This window comes from Cnephaeus nilssonii (assembly GCF_951640355.1).
Source record: "Cnephaeus nilssonii genome assembly, chromosome: 6".
NCBI classification, from domain to species: Eukaryota; Metazoa; Chordata; class Mammalia; order Chiroptera; family Vespertilionidae; genus Cnephaeus; species Cnephaeus nilssonii.
The window spans coordinates 91,393,511-91,416,047 of record NC_137077.1 but is presented as its reverse complement, the minus strand read 5'-3'; the positions used below and the strand labels follow the sequence as shown (position 1 = coordinate 91,416,047).

Genomic DNA, 22,537 nt, shown 5'->3' with positions numbered 1-22,537 from the left:
AAGTAGTCTTAGTTGCGGGTCCTTGCTTTTCATCACTTTGAATATTTCATGGCAACCCCTTCTGGCCTGAAATGATTTTGTTGAGAAATTAACTGATAGTCTTATGGGAGCTCCCTTGTAGGTAACTATCTTTCTCTTTTTGTTTTTAAGATTCTCTATTTGTATTTAAACTTTGCCATTTTAATTATCATGTGTCTTGATGTGGGCTTCTGTGGGTTCATTTTGTTTGGAACTCTCTACGCTTCCTGGATTTCCATGTCTTTTTCCTTCACCAGGTTAAGGAAATTTCTGCTATTATTTCTTCAAATAGGTTCTTGATCTCTTCTTCTTTCTCTCTTCTCCTTCTGGTACACCAATGATGCAGACGTTGTTACACTTCATGTTGTCCCAAAGTTCTTTAAACTGCCCTTATGTTTTTTAAGTATTTTTTCTTTTTGCTTCTCTGAGTGATTTTTTTCTACCTTGTCTTCTAACTTGCAGATTTGATCCTCTGCTTCTTCTAACCTACTGTTATTTCCTTCCAGTGTATTATTTTCAGCTATGTCATTCTTCATTTCCGACTGGTTGTTTTTCATGGTTTCTATGTCCATTTTCATGCTGTTGGGCATCCTTATAACCATTACTTTGAACTCTATATCTGATAAATTGCTTGCCTCCATTTCATTTAGATCTTTGTCTGGAGATTTCTCCTGTTTTTTCATTTGGGGTATATTTTTTTGTCTCTCCATTTTGGCTTCCTCTTTGTTATTTCTATGTATTACATAGATCTGCTTTGCCTCCATGCCTTCATGGGGTGGCCTTATGTAGTAGGTGTCCTTGTGGCATTCAGTAGTGCAATCTTCTTGATCACCTGAATTAAGTGCTCCAAGAATGTCCTTGTGTGAGTTATGTGGGCTTGCCTGTTTGTTACTGAGTCTTCACTGATATTGGCATATTCCTGTGCAGAATGGACCGTCAGGCTGGCTGACTGTGAGGCTCAACCCCAACCATGGCATGCAAGTTGCTGTGCAGGTACTGACCACATGAAGTGAATTCATTCAGCAGGGTGTGGTGCTGCCAAGATCTCCCTTTGGATATGCTGCTTGTGAAGCTAACTGAATCCTGCTCTGATTTTATCTGAAGCTGGTCACTGGGTGTGTTGGTTTTGGGGCCTCATAGAAGGGACTCTGGTGCAGGCCAAAGTCAGACACTGCCTATGACTGGCCCTCGGCAACCTGTTTGTAACTACAAGGGATCAACAGTTTGTGGCTGCCTCTGCTGGACCTGGGTGTATGCAGGAAGGACCAAGCTGCTCACCACAGCAGGCTTTTACTAGCACCGGGCCCTGGGGCAGATCAGCAAAGTCCCAAGGCTCCCTGAAATCCACTTCTGCCTGCTTCTTGCCTGATAGGCTCAGTCATTGACAGAACCTCTGGCTGTACTCAAATTATATGAAGTAGGTTCACAGTGAGTCACCAGGTAGGTTCAAGTGGTGTTCACCAGACTGATACAGGTTCAAACTTGGTGCCAGTTCTGGGTCTAAGGCCACTCAGTAAATGCTTCCTGGTCTACCAAGTCTAACTGTGTGCTTGCACACCTTTGTGTTGGGGTGGGGTCTTAGGAAGTCATCAGGATGAGGCTTGATGACTCAACAGGCCAATACTTAGCCAAGTGAAGGCAGGACTCTGCTCCAGTCAGGCATGTGAGGAAAAAATGGCCCCTGTTCTAGAGCCACACAGCTTAGTCTGTCCCAGATTCAGTTTCAGTGTGGCTGCTTCTGTAAATTCTTTGTTATAAGTCTTCTCTTCAGCAGTCTTCAGGGTGATTATTCTATAATTTTAGATATAATTGCAGTTTGGTACTCAGAGGCAGCAAGTGTAGCTTCCACCTACTCCTACATCATCTTGGATCTCCCCAAAAATGCCTATATTTCTTTCCACATTAGGTACATAAATGAGACTTAATATCTATAGAGTTTATTTGAAAATCAGTCATAAATTCATGGATTTCCTACCACTTTTTCAAATTTACCAAAATTCTGATTGTTCTCTGTCAGAGTAACATGGTGGCTTTTCATAATACTTAGCTATTTACTATTCATTAACCCCCAAACTCAAAATTAAATGGGCATAGATTGAAATATTCAGAAGAGAAGCAGTAAAAATGTAACATTCAAAGTTCATCATGATGCTTGTATAGTTTTCATGTTGCATGCTGTTTGATATTCTATGGCCAGACTCTGGATTATCTCATTGAAATATAAAGTCTTTAAAGTAAACTGAAAGAAACTCAGGATGTGTTTATAACATGGGAATTTACAGAAAATTTTCTAAAACAGTATGATGTGATGGTAATTTGAAGAGCATAAAATATACATTGCTACATATTAATCGTAACAATATAGTTAGTATGTGTTGGAAAGATCAACTGGTCCAATGACTCTAAAAGATAAGATAGCCTGGCCGGCATGGCTCAGTGGTTGAGTATCAACCTATGAACCAGGAGGTCACAGGTTTGATACCGGTCAGGGCACACGCCCAGATTGCAGCCTCAATCCCAGGTAGAGGGGGTGTAGAAGGCAGCCAATCAATGATTCTCTCTCATCACTAATGTTTCTATCTCTCTCTCCCTCTCCCTACCTATATGAAATTAATTAAAAAGAATTTTTTTAAAGACAAGATAAGTTTCAAAAATGTACACGTTATTTGACTGAGCAAAATTTATAGGAATTTATCCTAAAAAATTGATATATAGGGATAAATGATTAAGGATATTTAGTATAGCACAGTTGATAATACTGAAAAATTAACAGTGGCCTAAATTTTCAACAGTAGAGATCCTATCTAATAAAAGAGTAATATGCAAATTGACCATACCTCTGCTACACCCACAAGCCACACCCACCATCCAATCAGGAGCGAGTATGCAAATTAACCCAACCAAGATGACTGCGGCCACGGAGAGAGCAGGAGGCTTGGGTTTCCCAGGCAATGGAGGAAGCCAAACTTTCTGCCTGTTCTGGTCTGCCTTGGCCTCTGCTTAAGGCTACAAAGTTTCAATTATATAAGATAAATAAATCCCAACAAAAATGGCGGCAGCCACAGAGCTGGAGAGAGCAGGAGGCTTGAGTTGCCCCCGACGATGGAGGAAGCCAAGTTTCCGCAGCCCTGGCCTGCCTTGGCCTCTGCTTAAGGCTACAAAGTTTCAATTATAGAAGATAAATAAATCCCAGATATCAGGGCCTCTGCTTGGGTCGCCAGGAGGCGTGGCCAGCCTGCAAACCATCACAGGCCCCTCACCCAGGCTGTCCCATGCCCCAAGGAAACCCCCACCCTGATCAGGAACACCCTTCAAGGCAAACCAACCGGCCCCCACCCATGAACCAGGCCTCTGTCCTATCTAATCCTCCTATCTAATAAAAGAATAATATGCAAATTGACCATCACTCCAACACACAAGATGGCTGCCCCCATGTGGTCAAAGATGACTGACTACATGTGGACACAAGATGGCCACCACAAGATGGCCAGCAGGGGAGGGCAGTTGGGAGGGACCAGGTCTGCAAGGGAGGGCAGTTGTGGGCGATCAAGCCTGCAGGGGAGGGCAGTTAGGGGTGGCCAGGCCAGCAGAGGAAAGAAGTTGGGGGCAACCGGGCCTGCAGGGAAGGGCAGTTGGGGGGAACCCAGGCCTGCAGGGGAGAGCAGCTGGGGGGGACCAGGCCTGCAGGGGAGGGCAGTTGGGGGGGACCAGGCCTGCAGGGGAGGGCAGTTAGGGGTGACCAGGCCTGCAGGGGAGGGCAGTTAGGGGCAAACAGTCTGGCAGGGGAGCAGTTAGGCATCAATCAGGCTGGCAGGGGAGTGGTTAGGGGTGATCAGGCTGGCAGGCAGAAGTGGTTAGGGGCAATCAGGAAGGCAGGCAGGCGAGCAGTTGGGAGCCAGCAGTCCTGGATTGTGAGAGGGATGTCCAACTGCCCATTTAGGCCGGACAGGATCCGGCCTAAACGGGCAGTCAGACATGCCTTGAGGGGTCCCAGATTGGAGAGGGTGCAGGCTGGGCTGAGGGACACACACACACACTCACACACACCCCGTGCACGAAATTCATGCACTGGGCCTCTAGTATTCAAATAAATGCACTGAAACATAAATGCATTTGAAATTATAAAACTTTACACGTATTGACAAAGAAAGACAGTCAAGACAACTTATTAAGAAAGTGGGTGACATTACATTACGCATAACTGCTTACACATAAGAAAACTGACAGTTATCACTAGGAAATGATACCTTGGGTTAAAGTTTTTGTTAATCTATTTTCTAATTTTACTATACTAAACTACAATGGATTTACTCTGTAATCTTTATTTTTTAAAAATTTATTTAAAAATTTAAATATTTATTTAAAAAAAAACACAATGAATTTCTGTTTAAAAATAAAAATGTCCTCAGTGTAGATATTTCAGGTTTTTTACAAAAGAAGAAACTGTGGAACAAACTCTAAGTTTAAAAGTATTCTTTTAAAGTTGCCATTTTGCTGTTTTGGGAATATCCCATTTTTTTAAAAACCTCCTTCCTTACATTTCATTTAAAAAGGAATTATTCACACTGGTATTAACACAGTTCTAAGTTGTTTTTTCCCTATCCAGATCTGAAAGTTATCTGAAGTCTCTAACTACATGTAGAGAATTAAGCTATCAATTTTTTTAATTCAATGTAAGAAAAATTTTTTACTTATGCTTTCTTAAAATGAAGCATTACTAGAAAAGTGAAAACTTATCAACAACCACAACGGTCAGCTAAAATCTGAGTTTTCTCTCTAAAATATAAGTGACAGTATGCCTATATGTCCTTCTTTCTCATTATGCCTCAATGGCAGCAAATGATTTTTATCACATATATTTTACAGTAAGGCAACAGTTTCCATAGAAACCACAAGGCAAACATCCATTACTGCTGTCAAGGGTTTTATGAGCACACCTAAGTTGAAGTTACTGCTTACTTTCTCTTATTAATATTTTAAAATTGACCAATAGTTAGCTACTCTGATTCTGGTTTTGTTGCGTGTGTCTCTCTGAACAAATCAAAAGATGAGTAACATAAACAAAAAATGCTGTGCCCTTCTAGCAACAAAATGAATCTATAGAAACCAGGAGGGGTAAAGAAAGACCCAGAAAGTTATCAAGCCAGTACACATACCAGTCACTGTTATCTCATACAAGAGAGCAAATCAGAACAGAAACCAGTGAACCACTTAAAATACCAAAGAAAAAAATTCCCTTCCACTAGCTTGGTGGAGCACATAAATTTATTTAGGCCAAGATGCTGACTAATCACAATAAAAAGACAGTAAGTTATAACAATTGAAAAAAGGGTCACTCACCTCTCTCAACATGTTGTTCTCTTTTTCCTTCTGCTCCAAAAGACTTTCTAGGTGGTGGACGTGCATCTCTGCCTCTGCCAGTCGTCTTGTTCTCTCATGGTCTTCCTCAGTAGCCTTAGCAGAGAGTCCTTTGCTCTGCAACATCTCCAGAAGCTTCTTGATAGATTCATCCCGAGCATTCAGGGTTTGCTTCTGAGTCTCAATACGCAGTTCCATTTCCTCCAGAGTCTTTCGGAGAAGAAATAGCTCTTTGGCCTGTCTTTCATGTTCAGCATGTAGCCTCTGGAAATTCTCCTCCGTCAGCTCTGCCACACAAGGTTCACCAGTCCGACCGCTACTATCTTGCTGAAATAACTGGTTTAGGTCCCTTTGGATCCGTAATTCATCCTGGAGAGCCTGAATTGTCATTTGCATGTGCTAAAACCAAGACAAAAAAGAAAACCCCAAATCAGCTTTCCTCCTCAAGCAGCAAAAACAGAGCCTATAGGGGAGTCAGAAAGTAACTACCAGGGCTCTCAGAACCCTGCATTTAGCCAATCAGATCCACGTTATTCAGTATTACATTGTCTTAAAAAAATATTGAGATAATCTGTAAAATATCAATAATTTGTTATGTTTATTCCCAAAAGGAAACAAGTATGGCAGATCCTCACTTTGCATAAGCCATGACAAAATGAAGATACTGTTCAAAATAATTGAAGATATTACTAAATAGAACTGAGGGGCAAGGAGAGAAAAGATATGGGAAATGCACAAACATATCAGACAAAAAATTTCACCAAAAATTACCCTTAATTTAACATAATTTTTCTCTAACTAAAAAAATTTAGAATTCAGGATAAATTGGCATTCTTTAGTTACCTAAACCCCACACTATTCAGCATTTACTCCTTAACCTCTTCTTATGCAGTCTTCTCTGCCCTCTCCATCTCTCATGTCTAGTTAAACTCTACTTGTCCTTTCATTCTTAGGTCAGGCATCATCTCCTCTAGAAAGTCTGTTCTGACTCCCCAAACTGGAAGAAAGGTAGAAAAAGGGAGGGAGGAATTAGTGGAGGAAGAAAAGTACAGAAAAGAAGAAAAGATAGTATCCCAATAAGAAATTACGATAGTAAAAATATCATACTAAGCAATGTCAAGATTGAAGTGATTTATTCCATTAAAAATAAAATCAAAATAAGTTTTAAAAAATCTTTAAAGTAAAACTGACCAACAAATGGGTGCTATAAGAACCATTTCTACAGTGTTTTAAACTTGAGAATGTTCACTAGTAACAAACAGAGCCATTGCAGAACTATAATGAACCATAAAAATACTGTTCATTCCAAAAGCATTTTAATATCAAGCTCACTTCTTTCCCAATTCTCTACAACCCGAAGTTTCAAACACCTGCAAAGGTTAATGAGGTTAACAAGTTTTCCAAATTTAGTCACTGAAATACTAGTAAGTGACTTAACAACAAGAAAGAAGGATGAAGAAAAAGCAGGTAGGTGAAATCATCAGCTATGGAAAGTGTTAACAGCTAACATTGGTAGTGCCATTATTGGAAGTGGATTCTGTTGAATGAACACACATTGTAGGCAAGACACTTGGCTATGTGAAGGCAATCTCTGCTGACATTCAGCTGCAGCGCACAATGTAAGGCCTGTTGAAAGGGGTTAATGTCTGTGTCAATCAGAGCTATATCAACACTTAAGTCATTGTGTACCCAAAGCTTATCAGAAGCTACAGAATTTTTTTTTATTTTCCAATTCCTTTTCCTCCAGAAAAGTAGAAGTGAGAAAGTCTGATATTGACAAAGAGTACAAAAAGATCATGACCTTACAGTTTTATAGAGAAGCATGCATGTACAAAGTTATTACTTAAGATGCTTTCACATACACTGTAACAACAAAATTCAAAGTTGAGATAAAGCCCAAGTATATTATTTACAGAGATAATTCTTTCTGGGGGAGAAAACACCATAAAACATACAAACATCAGTAAACCAGAATGAACTGACCAAAATTATTCACATCTTTGTTCAAGACATATTTTTAGTAATGTACTTTCCTATAAAATTAAAATCTAGAGGCTTCCAGTCAAGATGGTGGAATACGTAACACTGTGCTCGTCTACTCCCATGACCACATCAAAATTAAAACTAAATTATACAATCACCATCCATGAGAAGCAGCTGAACAGAACCCCTGTAACTAAGGATGTAAAGAAGCCACATTGAAACTGACAGGAGGGGTGGAGATGTGGAACACGCAGATCCCACACCCAGGGCATGGTGGTTAGGAATCAAGAGGAATATCTAGACTGCAGTGGTTCCCCCTGAGGAGCAAGGGGTCCCAGCCCCACATCAGGCTCCCCAACCTGGGATATCAGTGCCAAGAAGAGGAGTCCCCATAACATCTGGCTGTGAAAACCAGTACACATTGCATCCATAAAGGATAGGGAGCAGCTGACGACTGAGGTGAATCTCTTTAAAAACCCACAGACAAACTCACTAGCTCACAAATTCACTTGTTCTAAGTTCCAGCACAAGGGCAGCAGTTCAAGAAACATCAAGGACAAACTTCAGAATAAGGGATGGAGAGGCAGGGGTTAGAGCAACTCTCTCTGGGGACAACAAAAATTCTGGCAAGTGTCACTATTCCTTTGTGGACTCAGCATAGGCAAGTGCCAATCTGTGCTCTCCATTAACCTGGCTGAAACCATTCACTCCACCCTGGTGATCCCCTGAGACCCCACCTCACCCAACTCTGAGCCTGATCCTCGAGGCTCCTCTGCAGGAACAACCTGCTTCAGATCATACCACACACCTTTCCAAAATCTCACAAAGGTGCATAAACTCTAAACAAGCAGTGACTGGCCTTAGCGTGCCTTATAGCTCTTAACAAACAGCTCCAAGCAGAGAAAAGGGGGCAACCAGTATAAACTTGCACTGTAATTCCCATCAGGTGGCTCCAAACCTGGCATAAGCAGTGGCCATCTTCGGCTGAAACATAGTTTCAACGAAGCAGCCGCAAGCCTGGCACAAGTGGCAGCTGGCCTCAGCTCATATTGTGGTGCCCACCTAGGCCAGAAAGTGGCAGCCGGTCTCTGTTCTCAGTGTAGCCTCTCCCAGGTGCCTTAAGCCCAGCAAAAGTGGCAACCAACCATAGATCACTCTGTAGCTCCTACCAAGAGGCCCCAAGCCAGATACAAGCAACAGTTGACCTGGGCCTGCACCAAACCACCTCCCAAAAGTCTCTAGAGGCAACATACCAATGGCCAGCTACAGACTACACAAGAGCACCATCCAACCAGCTCCACAAACAATGCTCCTGGAGGACAAACATGGCTGGCACCAACAGGGTCAGCTGCCAAATAACAGCTTGTCTGTTGTACTTACAGCCAGCCCTCATAGCCAGTCAGTCAGAGGGTCAATCACACCACTGAACTGCCAACAGCAATCAAGGCTCAACTACAACAGGAGGGCACACACAACCCACACAAGAAAACCCATAAAGGACCCAGCTCAGATGACCAGGGAGACTGCACCACTTGGCCCCACAGGACACCTTATACATAAGGTACCTCTGTCAAGTACAAGAGACATAGCAGATAAACCAAATAAATAAAAACAAAACAGAGAGTGGGCCAAAATGAGAAAACAAAGAAATATATCCCAAATGAAAGAACAGGACAAAACTCCAGAAAAAAAACTAGACAAAATGGAGGCAAGCAATATACCAGATACAGAGTTCAAACCAATGGTTATAAGGATGTTTCATTAACTTAGGAAAAGAAGAGATGAACTCAGTGAGAACTTCACAAAACATACAAAGGACATAAAGATCATTTTTTTTAAAAAAACACAGAACTGAAGAATACAATATCTGAAAAGAAAAAATACACGAGAAAGACTAAAAAGCAAATTAAATGAAGCAGAAGATCAAATCAGTAATTTGGAACACAAGATTATGGAAAACAACCAATAGGAACAGCAAAAAAAAAATTATTTTCTAAGAATGAGTAATTGAAGGGATTCTCCTAAGATAATATCAAGCATATCAAAATTCACATCATAAAGATACCAGAAAAAGAGAGAGAACAAGGAATTAAAAACCTATTTGAAGAAATAATGACTGAAAACTTCCCTAAAATGGAGAAGGAAATATACAAGTCCAGGAAGCACAGAAAAGAGGCCCAAAACAAGACATATCATAAGTAAAATGCCAACAGTTAAAGACAAAGAGAGAATCTTTTTTATTTTTTATTGATTTCAGAGAGGGAGAGGGAGATAGAAATATCTATGATGAGAAAGAATCACTGATCAGCTGCCTCCTGCACACCCCATACTGGGTATCCAGCTCACAACTTGGGTATGTGCTCTTGGCCGGAACTGAACCCAGGACCCTTCAGTACACAGGCCAATGCTCTATGCCAGGGGTCCTCAAACTTTTTAAATAGGGGGCCAGTTCACTGTCCCTCAGACCATTGGAGGGCCGGACTATAGTTTAAAAAAAACTATGAACAAATTCCTATGCACACTGCACATATCTTATTTTGAAGTAAAAAAACAAAACGGCAAAAACACCCGCATGTGGCCTGCGGGCCGTAGTTTGAGGACGCCTGCTCTATGGACTAAGCCAAACTAGCTAGGGCAAGAATCTTAAAAGCAAAAAGAGAAAAGCAGTTAGTTAAGTACAGGGGAGCTCCAACAAGAGTACTAGCTGTTTTCTCAACAGAAACTTTGCAGTCCAAAAAGAATTGGCATAAAATATTCAAAGTGATGAAAAGCAAGGACTTATAACAAAGTTTGTCTATTCATCAAGCCTATTATTTAGAATCTAAGAAAAGATAATGAGTTTCCTAGACAAAACCAGTATTTAAAAAAATCCTATATAATAAAAGGGTAATATGCAAATAGACCGGTCGCTATGATGTGCACTGACCACCAGGGGGCAGACATTCAATGCAGGAGCTGCCTCCTGGTGGTGAGTGTGCTCCCACAGTGCGAGTGCTGCTCAGCCACAAGCTGGGCTGATGGCTGGTAAGCACAGCGACCCACCTCCATGGCAGCGCTAAGGATGTCCAACTGACGGCTAACTTCCATCAGTTAGACCCAGTGCATGAAATTTGTGCATGGATGCAGAGGGAGAGGGGGTCCACTCAGCCCAGCCTGGACCCTCTCCAATCCGGGACCCCTGGCTCCTAACTGCTCACCTGCCTGCCTGCCTGATCACCACTAACTGCCTCTGCCTGCCAGCCTGATTGCCCCTAACTGCCCCCAACTGCCCCTCCGCCAGCCTGGTTGCCCCTAACTTCCCCCCCGCCGCCAGCCTGGTTGCCCCTTCGTGCCCCCTCTGCCAGCCTGGTGGCCCCTAACTGCCGCCCCCCGCCAGCCTGGTCGCCCTCAACTGCCCCCACTGCCGGCTTGGTCACCCCTAACTGCCCCCCCCGCCAGCCTGGTCGCCCTCAACTGCCCCCACTGCCGGCTTGGTCACCCCTAACTGCCCCCCCTGCCAGCCTGGTCGCCCCTGACTGACTCCCCTGCCGGCCTGGTTGCCCCCAACTGCCCCCCCCCCCGCCAGCCTGGATGCCCCTCAATGCCCCGCTCTGCTGGCCTGGTCATCCCTTGCTAACCCCCCCACCAGCCTTGTCGCTGCACGCAGCCTGCTGTTGGGTTGTTACTGTGAGAGCATCGTGATCAATTTGCATATTACCCTTTTATTAGTATAGATATATCTATTTTTTAAAAAAATAGATAAACAGCCCCTGGTGACATGCGTGGGATGCCGGAACAGGACATGTGCCGTTGCTTCTCCCACCATCTGAAACACCTGCCAGTCTTCAGAATGGCTCAGAGATGCCTCTTGGGTGTGGCCATGGACACTCCCTGCCAATTTAACAGGAGTGAGAAAGCTCATGCCCAAGGTGACCTAGCAGATGGCATGGCGAGAACTGCAAGCATCATGTTGACTGTTGTCCTTGTTGCTGTTGGGACTGAATCCAGGAGATGGAAAGCTGGAGACCTTAATACCGAAGCCCTGGACGTGCCATTGCAAGGCCTCCTCCAGGGCTCCGTATATTTTTATTTTACTTAATATCATAGATTTAAAATGTATTCATTAAAAATAATCTTTTTTAGATTTTAGGCAACATAGAAATTTGTTAAGTACGTAGTTATTACTTTATGTACCTTTGCTTTCCTTTTAATTCTACCCTCCTTCCATGTCATATAATGTTTATTTTTCAACTAGAGGGCCCGGTGCACGAAATTCGTGCAAGGGGCTTGGCCCTGGCAGCCCCGGCTTTGTCCAGAAGGTCGTATGGAAGGTCGTCCAGAAGGTCATTCGGCTGTCCAGTCTAATTAGCATATTACGCTTTTATTATTATAGATTAGATTACATTCAATATTATTTTGTATTAAGTTTCAGGTATACTGCAAAGTAAAGTGTCCCCTCAATATTTCTGGTACCCACCAGGCCCCATATATACAGAGCACAGTACAACTGACTGTACTCCCTACGCTATCATCTACTACTAATAGAGTTAGTGTGCACCCTTTTGGTGGTGCTCAGACATTGATAGGCAAGTCGTGTTTTAGGCGCTTACACTGGCCACACATATCCTTTGCATTAAACATGTCTTATATCATCCTTTTGAATTTATTCAACTAACTTGTTGAAATAATTCCAATGAATTGGAATTACTCTGGATAAAACTACTCAATTTACTAGTAAATATAAATCCAAAACTTAGCTTTCCCCCTCATTATAGATCCTTCTCATTAATTTGCCTCCCAGTGTTTGTGAGAGTTCAAACTGTACAACACTGTTCAAAACTGTAGAATATTAGGTGTCAGTGTCTTTATTCTGCTCACTGTGACACTGCAGAGAAATTATTCATCACTGCTCATCAAAAATCATCATATATGCTTAATCATCACTTGTATTTATTCATTTTATTATTTCCAGTTTCCTTGAATTATTATAGTGTCTCTGTCTCTGTTACTGGTTTTTGAGAGCTTGCTTATGACTAAAGATGTTAACCATTCTCATGCATTGCAAGTGAAATACCATGTTTTTTGTTACTATTTTACTCTGGTGTTTTACTTTTTGGTTGTATCAAACTTGTGTATTAAATATAATCATGTTCTGTTTTTAAAAAATAGATAAATATAGGAACAAAAGATTCTCACTAACAAAGGCAAATACTTGGTAAAAGCAGTAGATCAACCAATTATGTTGCTAGTACAAAAAATAAAAGACAAAAATAGGAAGATGATGTGTAATTACAATAAAGTAAGTAATACAAACAAACACACACAAAAAAAGTAAAAAAATGGCAAAAACATAAACATGCAGGGAATCAATAAAAATTGTAGTGAAATTACAAAGTGTTCAAAAAGTGAACATCAACTTAAAATAGATTGCTATAAACGTAGCTTGTTATATATGAAGCACATGTTAACCACAAACCAAAATCTACCAGAGACACAAGAAATAAAGAGAAAGGAATCCAAGCACAACAGTATAAAAGTTATCAACATAAATTGGTTTGGCTCAGTGGACAGAGCGTCGGCCTGCAGACTGAAGGGTCCCAGGTTCGATTCCGGTCAAGGGCATGTGCCTTGGTTGCAGGCACATCCCCAGTAGGGAGTGTATGGAAGGCAGCTGATCGATATTTCTCTCTCATCAATGTTTCTGACTCTCTATCCCTCTATATACCAGGACTCCTGAATTTGAGGGCTCACGTTATTTCTTACAAGGCCACAAAACAAGTATCAATAAATTTTAAAAGACTGATATATCAAGCATTTTCTCCAACCATATTGGCATTCAACTAAGACTCAATTAAAAGGAAAAAAGTGAAAATTCATAAACACATGAAAGCTAAATAATATGTTAATAAACAATGAATAAGTTAACAATGATATCGAGGAAGAAATCAAAACATACCTTAAGAACAAGCATGTCAAACTCAAAAACTAACACAGGCCAAATAAACAAGGTTTAAGTTTATGTGGGCCGCAAAAAAACAAAAGCTTCAATTTTCATAGAAATGTAGCTTTATTTAGATAAAGACATGCTGAATACAAAGAGCTAAATAAATGAGTAATCGTTAACAAAAATAATAGAACATTTTAATAAAAATTAATGTTTTTTCTTGAACATTAACTTACCAGACACTGAATAACTGCACAAATTAATAAATGTAATGCAAATAAACCTATTTTTCTTCTTCTCCGAAAGCAAAACATTTCCTGTTGCGCACACCAAACAAGTCAGTCCAAGACTAATGATGTGGCAATAAACTGCTAAAATATTTGCTGCTAGTATTAGTGGAGAGAAATGGTGCGCCTACATGTAGAGCACATAAGGGAAATGAATGCAACACGATGATAGTAATCAGTCATTAGCGAACATTGTAGTTCGTTATTAATAATTATGTATAACAGGATATTGTAAAAATTAAGTTATGAAATTTTTATTAAAATGTTTCTTACATACCGTTATATTGGCTGGGCCGCAAAAATATTCATTGTGGGCCACATGCGGCCCGTGGGCCACAAATTTGACATGCTTGCTTAAGACATAAGCAACAACACAAACTCTGTGGGACACAGTGGAAGTAGTCCTAATAGAGAAATTCATAGCAATACAGACCTTCGTCAAAAAACAAGAAAAATCTCAAATAAAAATTCTAATCTTACACCTAAAGGAACTAGGAAAAGAACAAACAAAGCCCAAATGAATAGAAGAAAATAATAAAGACCAGCACAGAAATAAACGACATACAGACTTTTAAAAAATACTGATCACTGAAACCAGGAAATAGTTCTTTGAAAAGATAAAAAAGACTGACCTTTAATGAGATTCATAAAGAAAAAAAGAGAAAGAAACCAAATAAATAAAATTAAAAAGAGAAGTAACAATTGACACCACAGAAATACAAAACATTGTAAGAAATATTTTGAACAATTAAATGTCAACAAATTGGATAATCTGGAAAAAAATAAATTCCTAAAAAAGTGCAATCCTCCAAGACTGAATTAAGAAGAATCAGAAAATCTGAATGGATCAATTACAACCAATGAAATCGAAGCAGTAAAGAAAAAAAAAAGTCCTAGACCAGATGGCTTCACATGTGAATTTTACCTACATTCAACAAAGAACTAACCTATCTTTCTCAAACCATTCCAAAAAAATACAAGAGGAGGAAAGACTTCCAAGCTCATTTTATGAGGCCAAGATTATAATGATTCCAAACCTAAATAAAGATACTACAAAGAAATAAAATTATAGACCAATGTCCAAGATGAAAATAGATGCAAAAAAAATGCTCAACAACATCAGCAAACCAATTCACAATATATTGAAAAGATCATAAACTATGATCAAGTAGGATCCATTTACTGGGATGCAAGGTTGGTTCAATATCCACAAATCAATTAATGGGATACACCACATAAACAAAATGGAGGGTAAAGCTCATATTATCATATCAATATATGCAGAAAAAGTATCTGACAAAAATCAAACCAATGTATGATAAAAACTCTCAGCAAAGTAGGAATAGAGGAAACATACCTCAATATAATAAAGGCTATATCTGACAAACCCACAGCAACTATCATACTTAACAGGGAAAAACTAAAATTGTCTTCCTTAAGATCAGGAACAAAACAGGAATGTCCATTTTCATCATCCTTATTCAACACTGTGCTGGAAGTCCTAGCCATAGCAATCAGAAAAGAAAAAGTAATAAAAAGCATCCTAATTGGAAAAAAACAAGTATACTTGCAGATGACATGATACTATATATACAAAACCCTAAAGAGTAAAAAAAAACTACCAAAATAAATGAATTCAGTGAAATAGCAGAATCCTATATAATAAAAGCCTAATATGCAAATCGACCGAATGGCAGAACGACTGGTCGCTATGACGCGCACTGACCACCAGGGGGCAGACGCTCAACACAGGAGCTTCCCCCAGCCTGCAGGCCCCAGGCCAGCCAAGACAAGTGCCAGTGGGGGGGGCCCCACGGGTCGCCCCACAGAGGGAGATGACCAGCAATGGTGGCAGGGGGCAGGGTTGGCCAGGGCCTGCAGGCTGGGTAGCGGATTTGATTACAGGTCAGGACACATGCCCAGGTTGAGGGTACAATTCCCAGACAGGGCACATGCAGGAAATTATAGGAGTTTTTTTTTTCCTACCTACATCTATGTATTCTTAAAATGTTTTACCATATGTATTACTTTGTAATGAGAAAAAAAAATGTTATCAAAATGACTACAGCCTGACTGGCATGGCTCAGTAGTTGAGTGTCGACATATGAACCAGGAGGTCATGGTTCGATTCCGGTCAGGGCACATGCCTGGGTTGCAGGCTCAATCCCCAGTGGAGGGCATGCAGGAGGCAGCCAATCAATGATTCTCTCTCATCATTGATGTTTCCATCTCCTTCTCCTTCTCCCTTTCCTTTCCTCTTTAAAATCAATAAAAATATACAAATTACTATATTTATCTACCCTGTGTTTGGAGAGAGAAGCAACATTGCTAAAATATAATTCCCCTTCCTGGAGAAGACACAATTGTACTTTATAAAAGGGACTGAATATAACATTCTTAAAGAATATACATATCAATATTCTTAACAGTACTATTCTGATAATATACCCTTCCATCACTCCAAAGTCAATCTCTTATGAATAAAGTCAGTCTCCAGTCTAGAAACTTTGATTATATTGACATGAGCACTTACTAAATGTTTATTACAGTTGGTACATTAAACCTAAGAAAATGGCTGACCCTTCAAATATACACTAATGAGGGATGTTTAAAAGCTATTGATCAATACTTTTCCTTGAAATTTGGCCTATCTGTAAAATCTGCCTGCTCTGAAAAATCCCTTCCCCACTGAGTGTCACCAAGGTTCTAATCAAGATCAAAGTTCACTTAAGTGTAAAACTTAGGTAGCAAAAAACTTGAAGTCAATATATAAAGCTTCTTTAGGCAATATAAATGTAATCTACAAGTCAATAGAAACTCTCATTTAAGCAATACTAGTAAGCATAGAGTTTATAGACACAGATAATAACAAATAAATTGCAAAATCATCTTATTCTCTAACAGAGTACTAGCAAGAGTTTATGCCTATCATTCAGAAACTCTGAGGTCAATGTATGTCATTTGGAACAAGACTGTAATAGGATCTAGAATCTTTGTAATCAGAATGTCAATCTGACACAACGAGCTATGCCTATACTCTAAAAAAGAACTTGGCTAAAATGGAACACAGTGAAAGTGGCAAATTCCAAAGGACAAACACATGCAGTCTGTTTTACTATAAAATATGTTCTTATATTATGAATTATCTCATACATGATCATGGTAATTAGAGAACTAGCATTCCATCAAAGCTATGTTGGTTCATAAGCAATTTTTCCTAGGCAAAGGAACAAAGGATAGAGATAGAATTATGGCCTTCAGCAGAAAAGGAAAATATTCTCAACTTGGTTGCTTGGAATACTTCCAGCTTTACTTTAGGAAAATTTAAAATAAGCACCTGCAGCCAGGGATCCTACAGGAGCACACCTTCCTTAAGAACCTTCATGGCCCTCTGTTCATGGCCCTCTGTTCAAGGCAGGTTAATGCCGCCTCTTGTGCTAAGAGATCCACATCAATCTGCATTGTGTGAGTACTACAAGCAAGCATTTCTACACTATTATTTTTATAAGTTTTCAATATCCTCTAGCAGCCACCAGCCACAATGATTTGCCATCCTGAGGCTACAGGTTATCTCCTGAGATGCCATTCATCATTTCTGTTATATGTTCTAATTACAAAGTTGCATATACTAGTATTTTGAGTAGTCTACAAACCCTAACTTTGCTATAGTTAAATTTTATACAACTTAATGGTCTCCATGGAATAGAAGAATACCCGAATTTTACACCAGTGACTTTTCAGGCTTACTTTTTATAACATGACTTGTAAAATCAACTTAGAGGTTGACAAGAAACAATTTTTTTTTGGTAAAACAGAATAAAATTTAAAATCTAAGTATATCTCCCATAGAGGGGGCAAATGCATTACATGGAACTTATATTTTGGTTACTTAGGCATACAATATGATCCTATATAATAAAAGGCTAATATGCAAATTGACCGAACAGCAGAAAGACCAGTTGCTATGATGCACACTAACCACCAGGGGGCAGACGCTCAACACAAGAGCTACCCCCTGGTGGTCAGTGTGCTTCCACGGGGGGAGTGCCACTCAGCCAGAAGCCGCTCATGGCCGGCGGGTGCAGCAGTGACGGGTGCAGCAGTGGTGGCAGGAGCCTCTCCTGCCTCCGCGGCAGTCAGACATCCCCCCAAGGGCTCCCAGACTGCGAGAGGGTGCAGGCTGGGCTGAGGGTCCCCACCTCCCGAGTGCCTGGTCGCCCCTTACTGCCCCTCCCTGCCTCTAGTATAATATAAATTTCTACAATAGGTTATGACTTTTAAAAGCACTTAGTTAATACCAAATTAAAATGTTTATTGTAAAAATAATTCAAAATATTAGATGTCATTAAATGGCTTCAAAATAAATATTAACGTTAACTACTAAATGTTATTAAAAGTTTTCATAAAAATGACCACCATTTTTTAAAGTCAAAGTGCTACTGAAGGAAGCAAACCTTCATTCATATAATTTACTCAATGAACGAGTCATACCTAAAATATTAATATCTGACAAACCCAAAAGTATATTTAACCAGGATTTAGATCTGGGTACACAAACAAAAAAATAAACTTATCAAAAAAGAAATTGCTTGCCAAGTTAAAAACTAAACTAATTTACTACTACTTTTTAAAAAAACCACTCATTTAAATTATTTCATATAATATAGACATATAATAATGACATCTAAAATTTTGAATTATTTTTGTTAAATATTTAGGTATAATTTTCATAATATATTTTCAATCAAGAATATCCAATTTTAATACATAAGGTTGCAAAATATAAAAACATTTTGTTTGGCAAAAAAAGCATCTCAACTACAATATTGAAAACTGGAAGATAAAACACAGAATTCAGAAAAGTGCAAGTTCATAATCATATGCTTGAAGCTGACTATTTCCAAAGTATCAAGTTCATACAACAAATCCAAATTTCTGAATTATATGCTCTAAACATAGCCAGAACAAGGTAAGTTCTCCCTACTGGTCAGTTGTTTGTTAGAATTCAAGAGCTCACTCTTAATTTGATTGATAAACTAAGTTTAAAGTGATTCAAAGTCATTAAACTGCAAAGATTTTGTTATATCCACTAATATACTTCCTTGTTTTCCTGTTCCTAATTCCTATATTGTAATGCTGCCATAGGATTAGAATCAAAAAATGTGAAGCCTCCAGTTTGTGAATACTAAAAAATGAGTTCTAATCATCATCTTTGTAATAAACATGTTTTTAAAAATAACTTATTGAAGTGAAATTCATATAACAAAATTAACCATTTTATTTTTTATTAAAGTATAGTCGACACAAAATATTATATTACTTTCAGGTGTACAACACCGTGATTCAACATTTATGTATCTTACAATGCGCTCACCACACTAAATCTAGTAACCATCTATCACTGTGCAAAGTTATCACACTATTATTGACTATATTTCCCTTCACCTTTTCACCTATCCCTTCACTCCTCTTCCCTCTGGAAACCATCAGTTTTTTCTCTATGAGTCTGTTTCTCTATGAGTCTATTCATTTGTTTTTATTGATTTTTTTTTTTTTAAGAGAGAAAGAAGGGAGATAGAGAACATCAAAGTGGAGAGAAACGTCTATGGGCTTCCTCCCAGACTCGCCCCAACCGGGGATCAAAATCGCAACCTAAGTATGGACCCAGACCAGAAATAGAACCCGCAACCTTCTGGTGTATGGAGTGATGCTCCAACCAACTGAGTCACCCAGCCAGAGCTATTTGGTGATTTTTGCTAATAGCCATTCTGATTGGTGTCAGGTGGCATGTCACTATGGTTTTTATTTGCATTTCCCTGATGATTCATGATGTTTAGTGTCGTTTCACATGTCTATTGGTCATCTGTATTTCTTCTCTAGAGAAATGTCTCGGCCCATTTTTTTAATCAGATTATTTTTTGTTATTGAGTTGTATGAGTTCTTTATATAGTTTGAACATTAACCCCTAATTGGATATGTCATTTACAGATATATTCTCCATTCAGTAAGCTGTCTTTTCATTTCATTGATGGTTTCCTTGGTTTTACAGAAGTTATTTCATTTGATTAAATCCCATTTGCTTTTTTGTGCCTTTGTTTTCTTGCTCAAGAGGACATATCCAAAAGATACTAAGACTGATGTCAAATAGTTTACTATGTTTTTCTTCTAGAAGTTTTATGATTCCAAGCCTTACATTTAAATATTAATTTTTTATTTTTGTATATGGAATGAGTGGTCCCATTTCTTTTTCTTTTGCATGTATCTGTCCACTTTTCCCAACACCACTTGTTAAAGAAATTCTCATTTTTCCATTGTATATTCCTGTTTCCAATGACATAGATTAACTGACTATATGCAAGAGTTTATTTCTGTGCTCTCTATTCCATTGGTCAATGTGTCTGTTTTTGTGCCAGTACTATACTGTTTTGGATATTATATCTTTGTAGTATAGTTTGAAATTGGGAAGCATACCTCCAACTTTTATTCTTAATTCTCAAGACTGTTTTGGTTATTATTCGGGGTCTTTTGTGGTTCCATATAAATTTAGGATTATTTGTTCTAGTTCTGGAAAGAATACCATTGGTAGTGTTTTGATAGGGATTGCATTGAACCTGTAGATTGCTTTGGGTAGTATGGTCATTGTAACAATATTAATCCTTCCAATCCATGAGCATGTTATATCCTCCCATTTACTGTGTCCTCTTCAATCTCTTTCTTCCTGATCTTATAGTTTTCCCAGTACAGATCTTCCATCTCTTTGGTTAAATTTACTTTTAGGTGTTTTATTCTTTTTGATGCAATTGAAAAAAATATTATTTTCCTAATTTCTCCTTCTAACTGTTCACTATTAATATATAGAAATGCAATAGACTTCTATATATTAATTTTGTGTCCTGTTACTTCATTAAATTCATTTATTAATTCTATTAATATTTTGGTAGATTCTTTAGGGTTTTCTATATATAGTACCATGCCATCTGAAAATAGTGACAGTTTAATTCTTCCTTTCCAACTTAGATGCCTTTGCTTTCATTTTCTTGTTTCATCACTGTGGCTAGGACCTCCAATACTATATTTGTGGGAAACCGCCTATTGTCTTCACTAGCAGAGAGGTGTGGACAAGGAGCCCGGAATGCTGGTGACCCTTGAGCCCTGGCAATGGTCAGAGCTATGCACCCACTGTTTAGTCGAGACAATGGTAGCTGCAGCAACTTCCCCACCAGACAGTCATGTAAATCCTTACTGATAAGATAGTCTGTTACTGGAAATTGCCTGCCTAAGGGCTATAGGTGTATCCCAAATTGAATAAAAGGATGGCAAGGCCTGAGCCCAAGGGGAGTCCTTCCTCCCGTTTGGTCCCCCAATATTTCAAAATTATTATTTCTTGTCTCATCTCTTTCATTTGTGTGCAGCCCCTCTTCCAGAGCCCGAACCCTGAACCACACAGAACATGGGTCTTCACAATATTTAATGATAGTGGTGAAATTGGGCATCCCTGTCTTTTTCCTGTTCCTGTTCTTAAATCATTGAGTATGATTTTAGCAGTAGGCCTGTCATATGTAGTGTTAATCATATTCAGATAAGTTCCTTCTATAAGCACTATGTTGAGTTTTTATCAGAAATGAATGTTGAATTTTTCAAATGCTTTTTCTTACATCTATTGAGATAATCATATGATTTTTATCCTTAGTTTTGTTTATGTGATTAGTCACATTGTGTTGTAAATATTGTGCCAAATCCCACTTGATCATAGTATATAATCTCTTTTCAATGTATTGTGGAATTCAGATTGTATTTTATAAAGTATTTTATTAAGAATTTTACATTTATATTGATCAGGGACACTGACCTGTAATTCTTTTTTTTTTTTTTGTAGTATTTTTGTAATCAGGGTAATAATGGCCTCATAGAAGGTTAGAAAGCTTACTTCTACCTCAATATTTTGAAAAGATTTAAGAAAGGTAAGTATTAATTATTCTTTAGATGTTTGGTAGAATTCATCTATGAAGCTGTTTACTTCTGGGCTATTCTTTGTTGGGAGGTTGCGTGGTGTGTTTTTTTTGTATTACTGCTTTAATTTCATTCCTAGCAACTGAAGAGTTCAGATTCTCTATTTCTCTCTGGTTTAGTATTGGAAGGTTGTCTGTTTCTAGAAATTTATGCATTTCTTCTAGACTGTCCAATTTGTTGGCATAGTATCCTATCCTATATAATAAAAAGGTAATATACACATTGACCCTAATGGCGGAACGACCAGTCGCTATGATGCACACTAACCACCAGGGGGCAGATGCTCAATGCAGGAGCTGCCCCCTGGTGGTCAGTGCACTCCCACAGGGGGAGCTCCACTCAGCCACAAGTCAGGCTGATGGCTGCGAGCACAGCAGCGGTGGCAGGAGCCTCTTCCGCCTCCTCAGCAGCACAAGGATGTCCAATGGCGACTCAGACATCCCCCAAGGGCTCTCAGGCTGCCAGAGGGATGTCTGACTGGCAGCTTAGGCCTGATCCCCCGGGGGAGTGGGCCTAAGCTGGGATGTGGACATCCCCTGAGGGGTCCCAGACTGCGAGAGGGCGCAGGCCAGGCTGAGGGATACCCCCCCCCCCAAGTGCATGAATTTTCATGCACTGGGCCTCTAGTTCTTTAATAATACTTTGTATTTCTGTGGTGTCAGTTGTAATCTCTCTTTTACTTCTGATTTTATTTATTTGGACTCACTCTTTTTACTTGATAAGTCTGAATAGAAGTTTGTCAAATTTCAAAAAACCAGCTTCTTTCAAAGAACCAGCTTAGTTTCATTGATCTTTTTATTGTTATTTTTTTAGTTTCTATTTCATTTATTTCTGCCCTGATCTTTATTTTTCCCTTCCATCTACTTACTTTGGGGTTTGCTCATTCTTTTCTACTTCTTTAGGTGTAAAGTTTGATTGTTTGAGATTTTTTCCTATTTCCTGATATAGGCCTATATGT

At 39.2% G+C, this 22,537-nt stretch overlaps 1 protein-coding gene across 6 annotated transcripts in view; it reads right to left on the bottom strand.

Annotated features, from left to right (window-relative positions):
- ERC1 (ELKS/RAB6-interacting/CAST family member 1) overlaps positions 1 to 22,537 on the bottom strand; it is a 519,277-nt gene that overhangs the window by 420,047 nt on the left and 76,693 nt on the right. For all 6 annotated transcript variants that reach the window (XM_079775049.1, XM_079775046.1, XM_079775048.1 and 3 more), the window contains exon 3: positions 5,359 to 5,775. In XM_079775049.1, the coding sequence (XP_079631175.1) occupies positions 5,359 to 5,775 (417 nt within the window). The remainder of the gene's footprint in view (positions 1 to 5,358; positions 5,776 to 22,537) is intronic.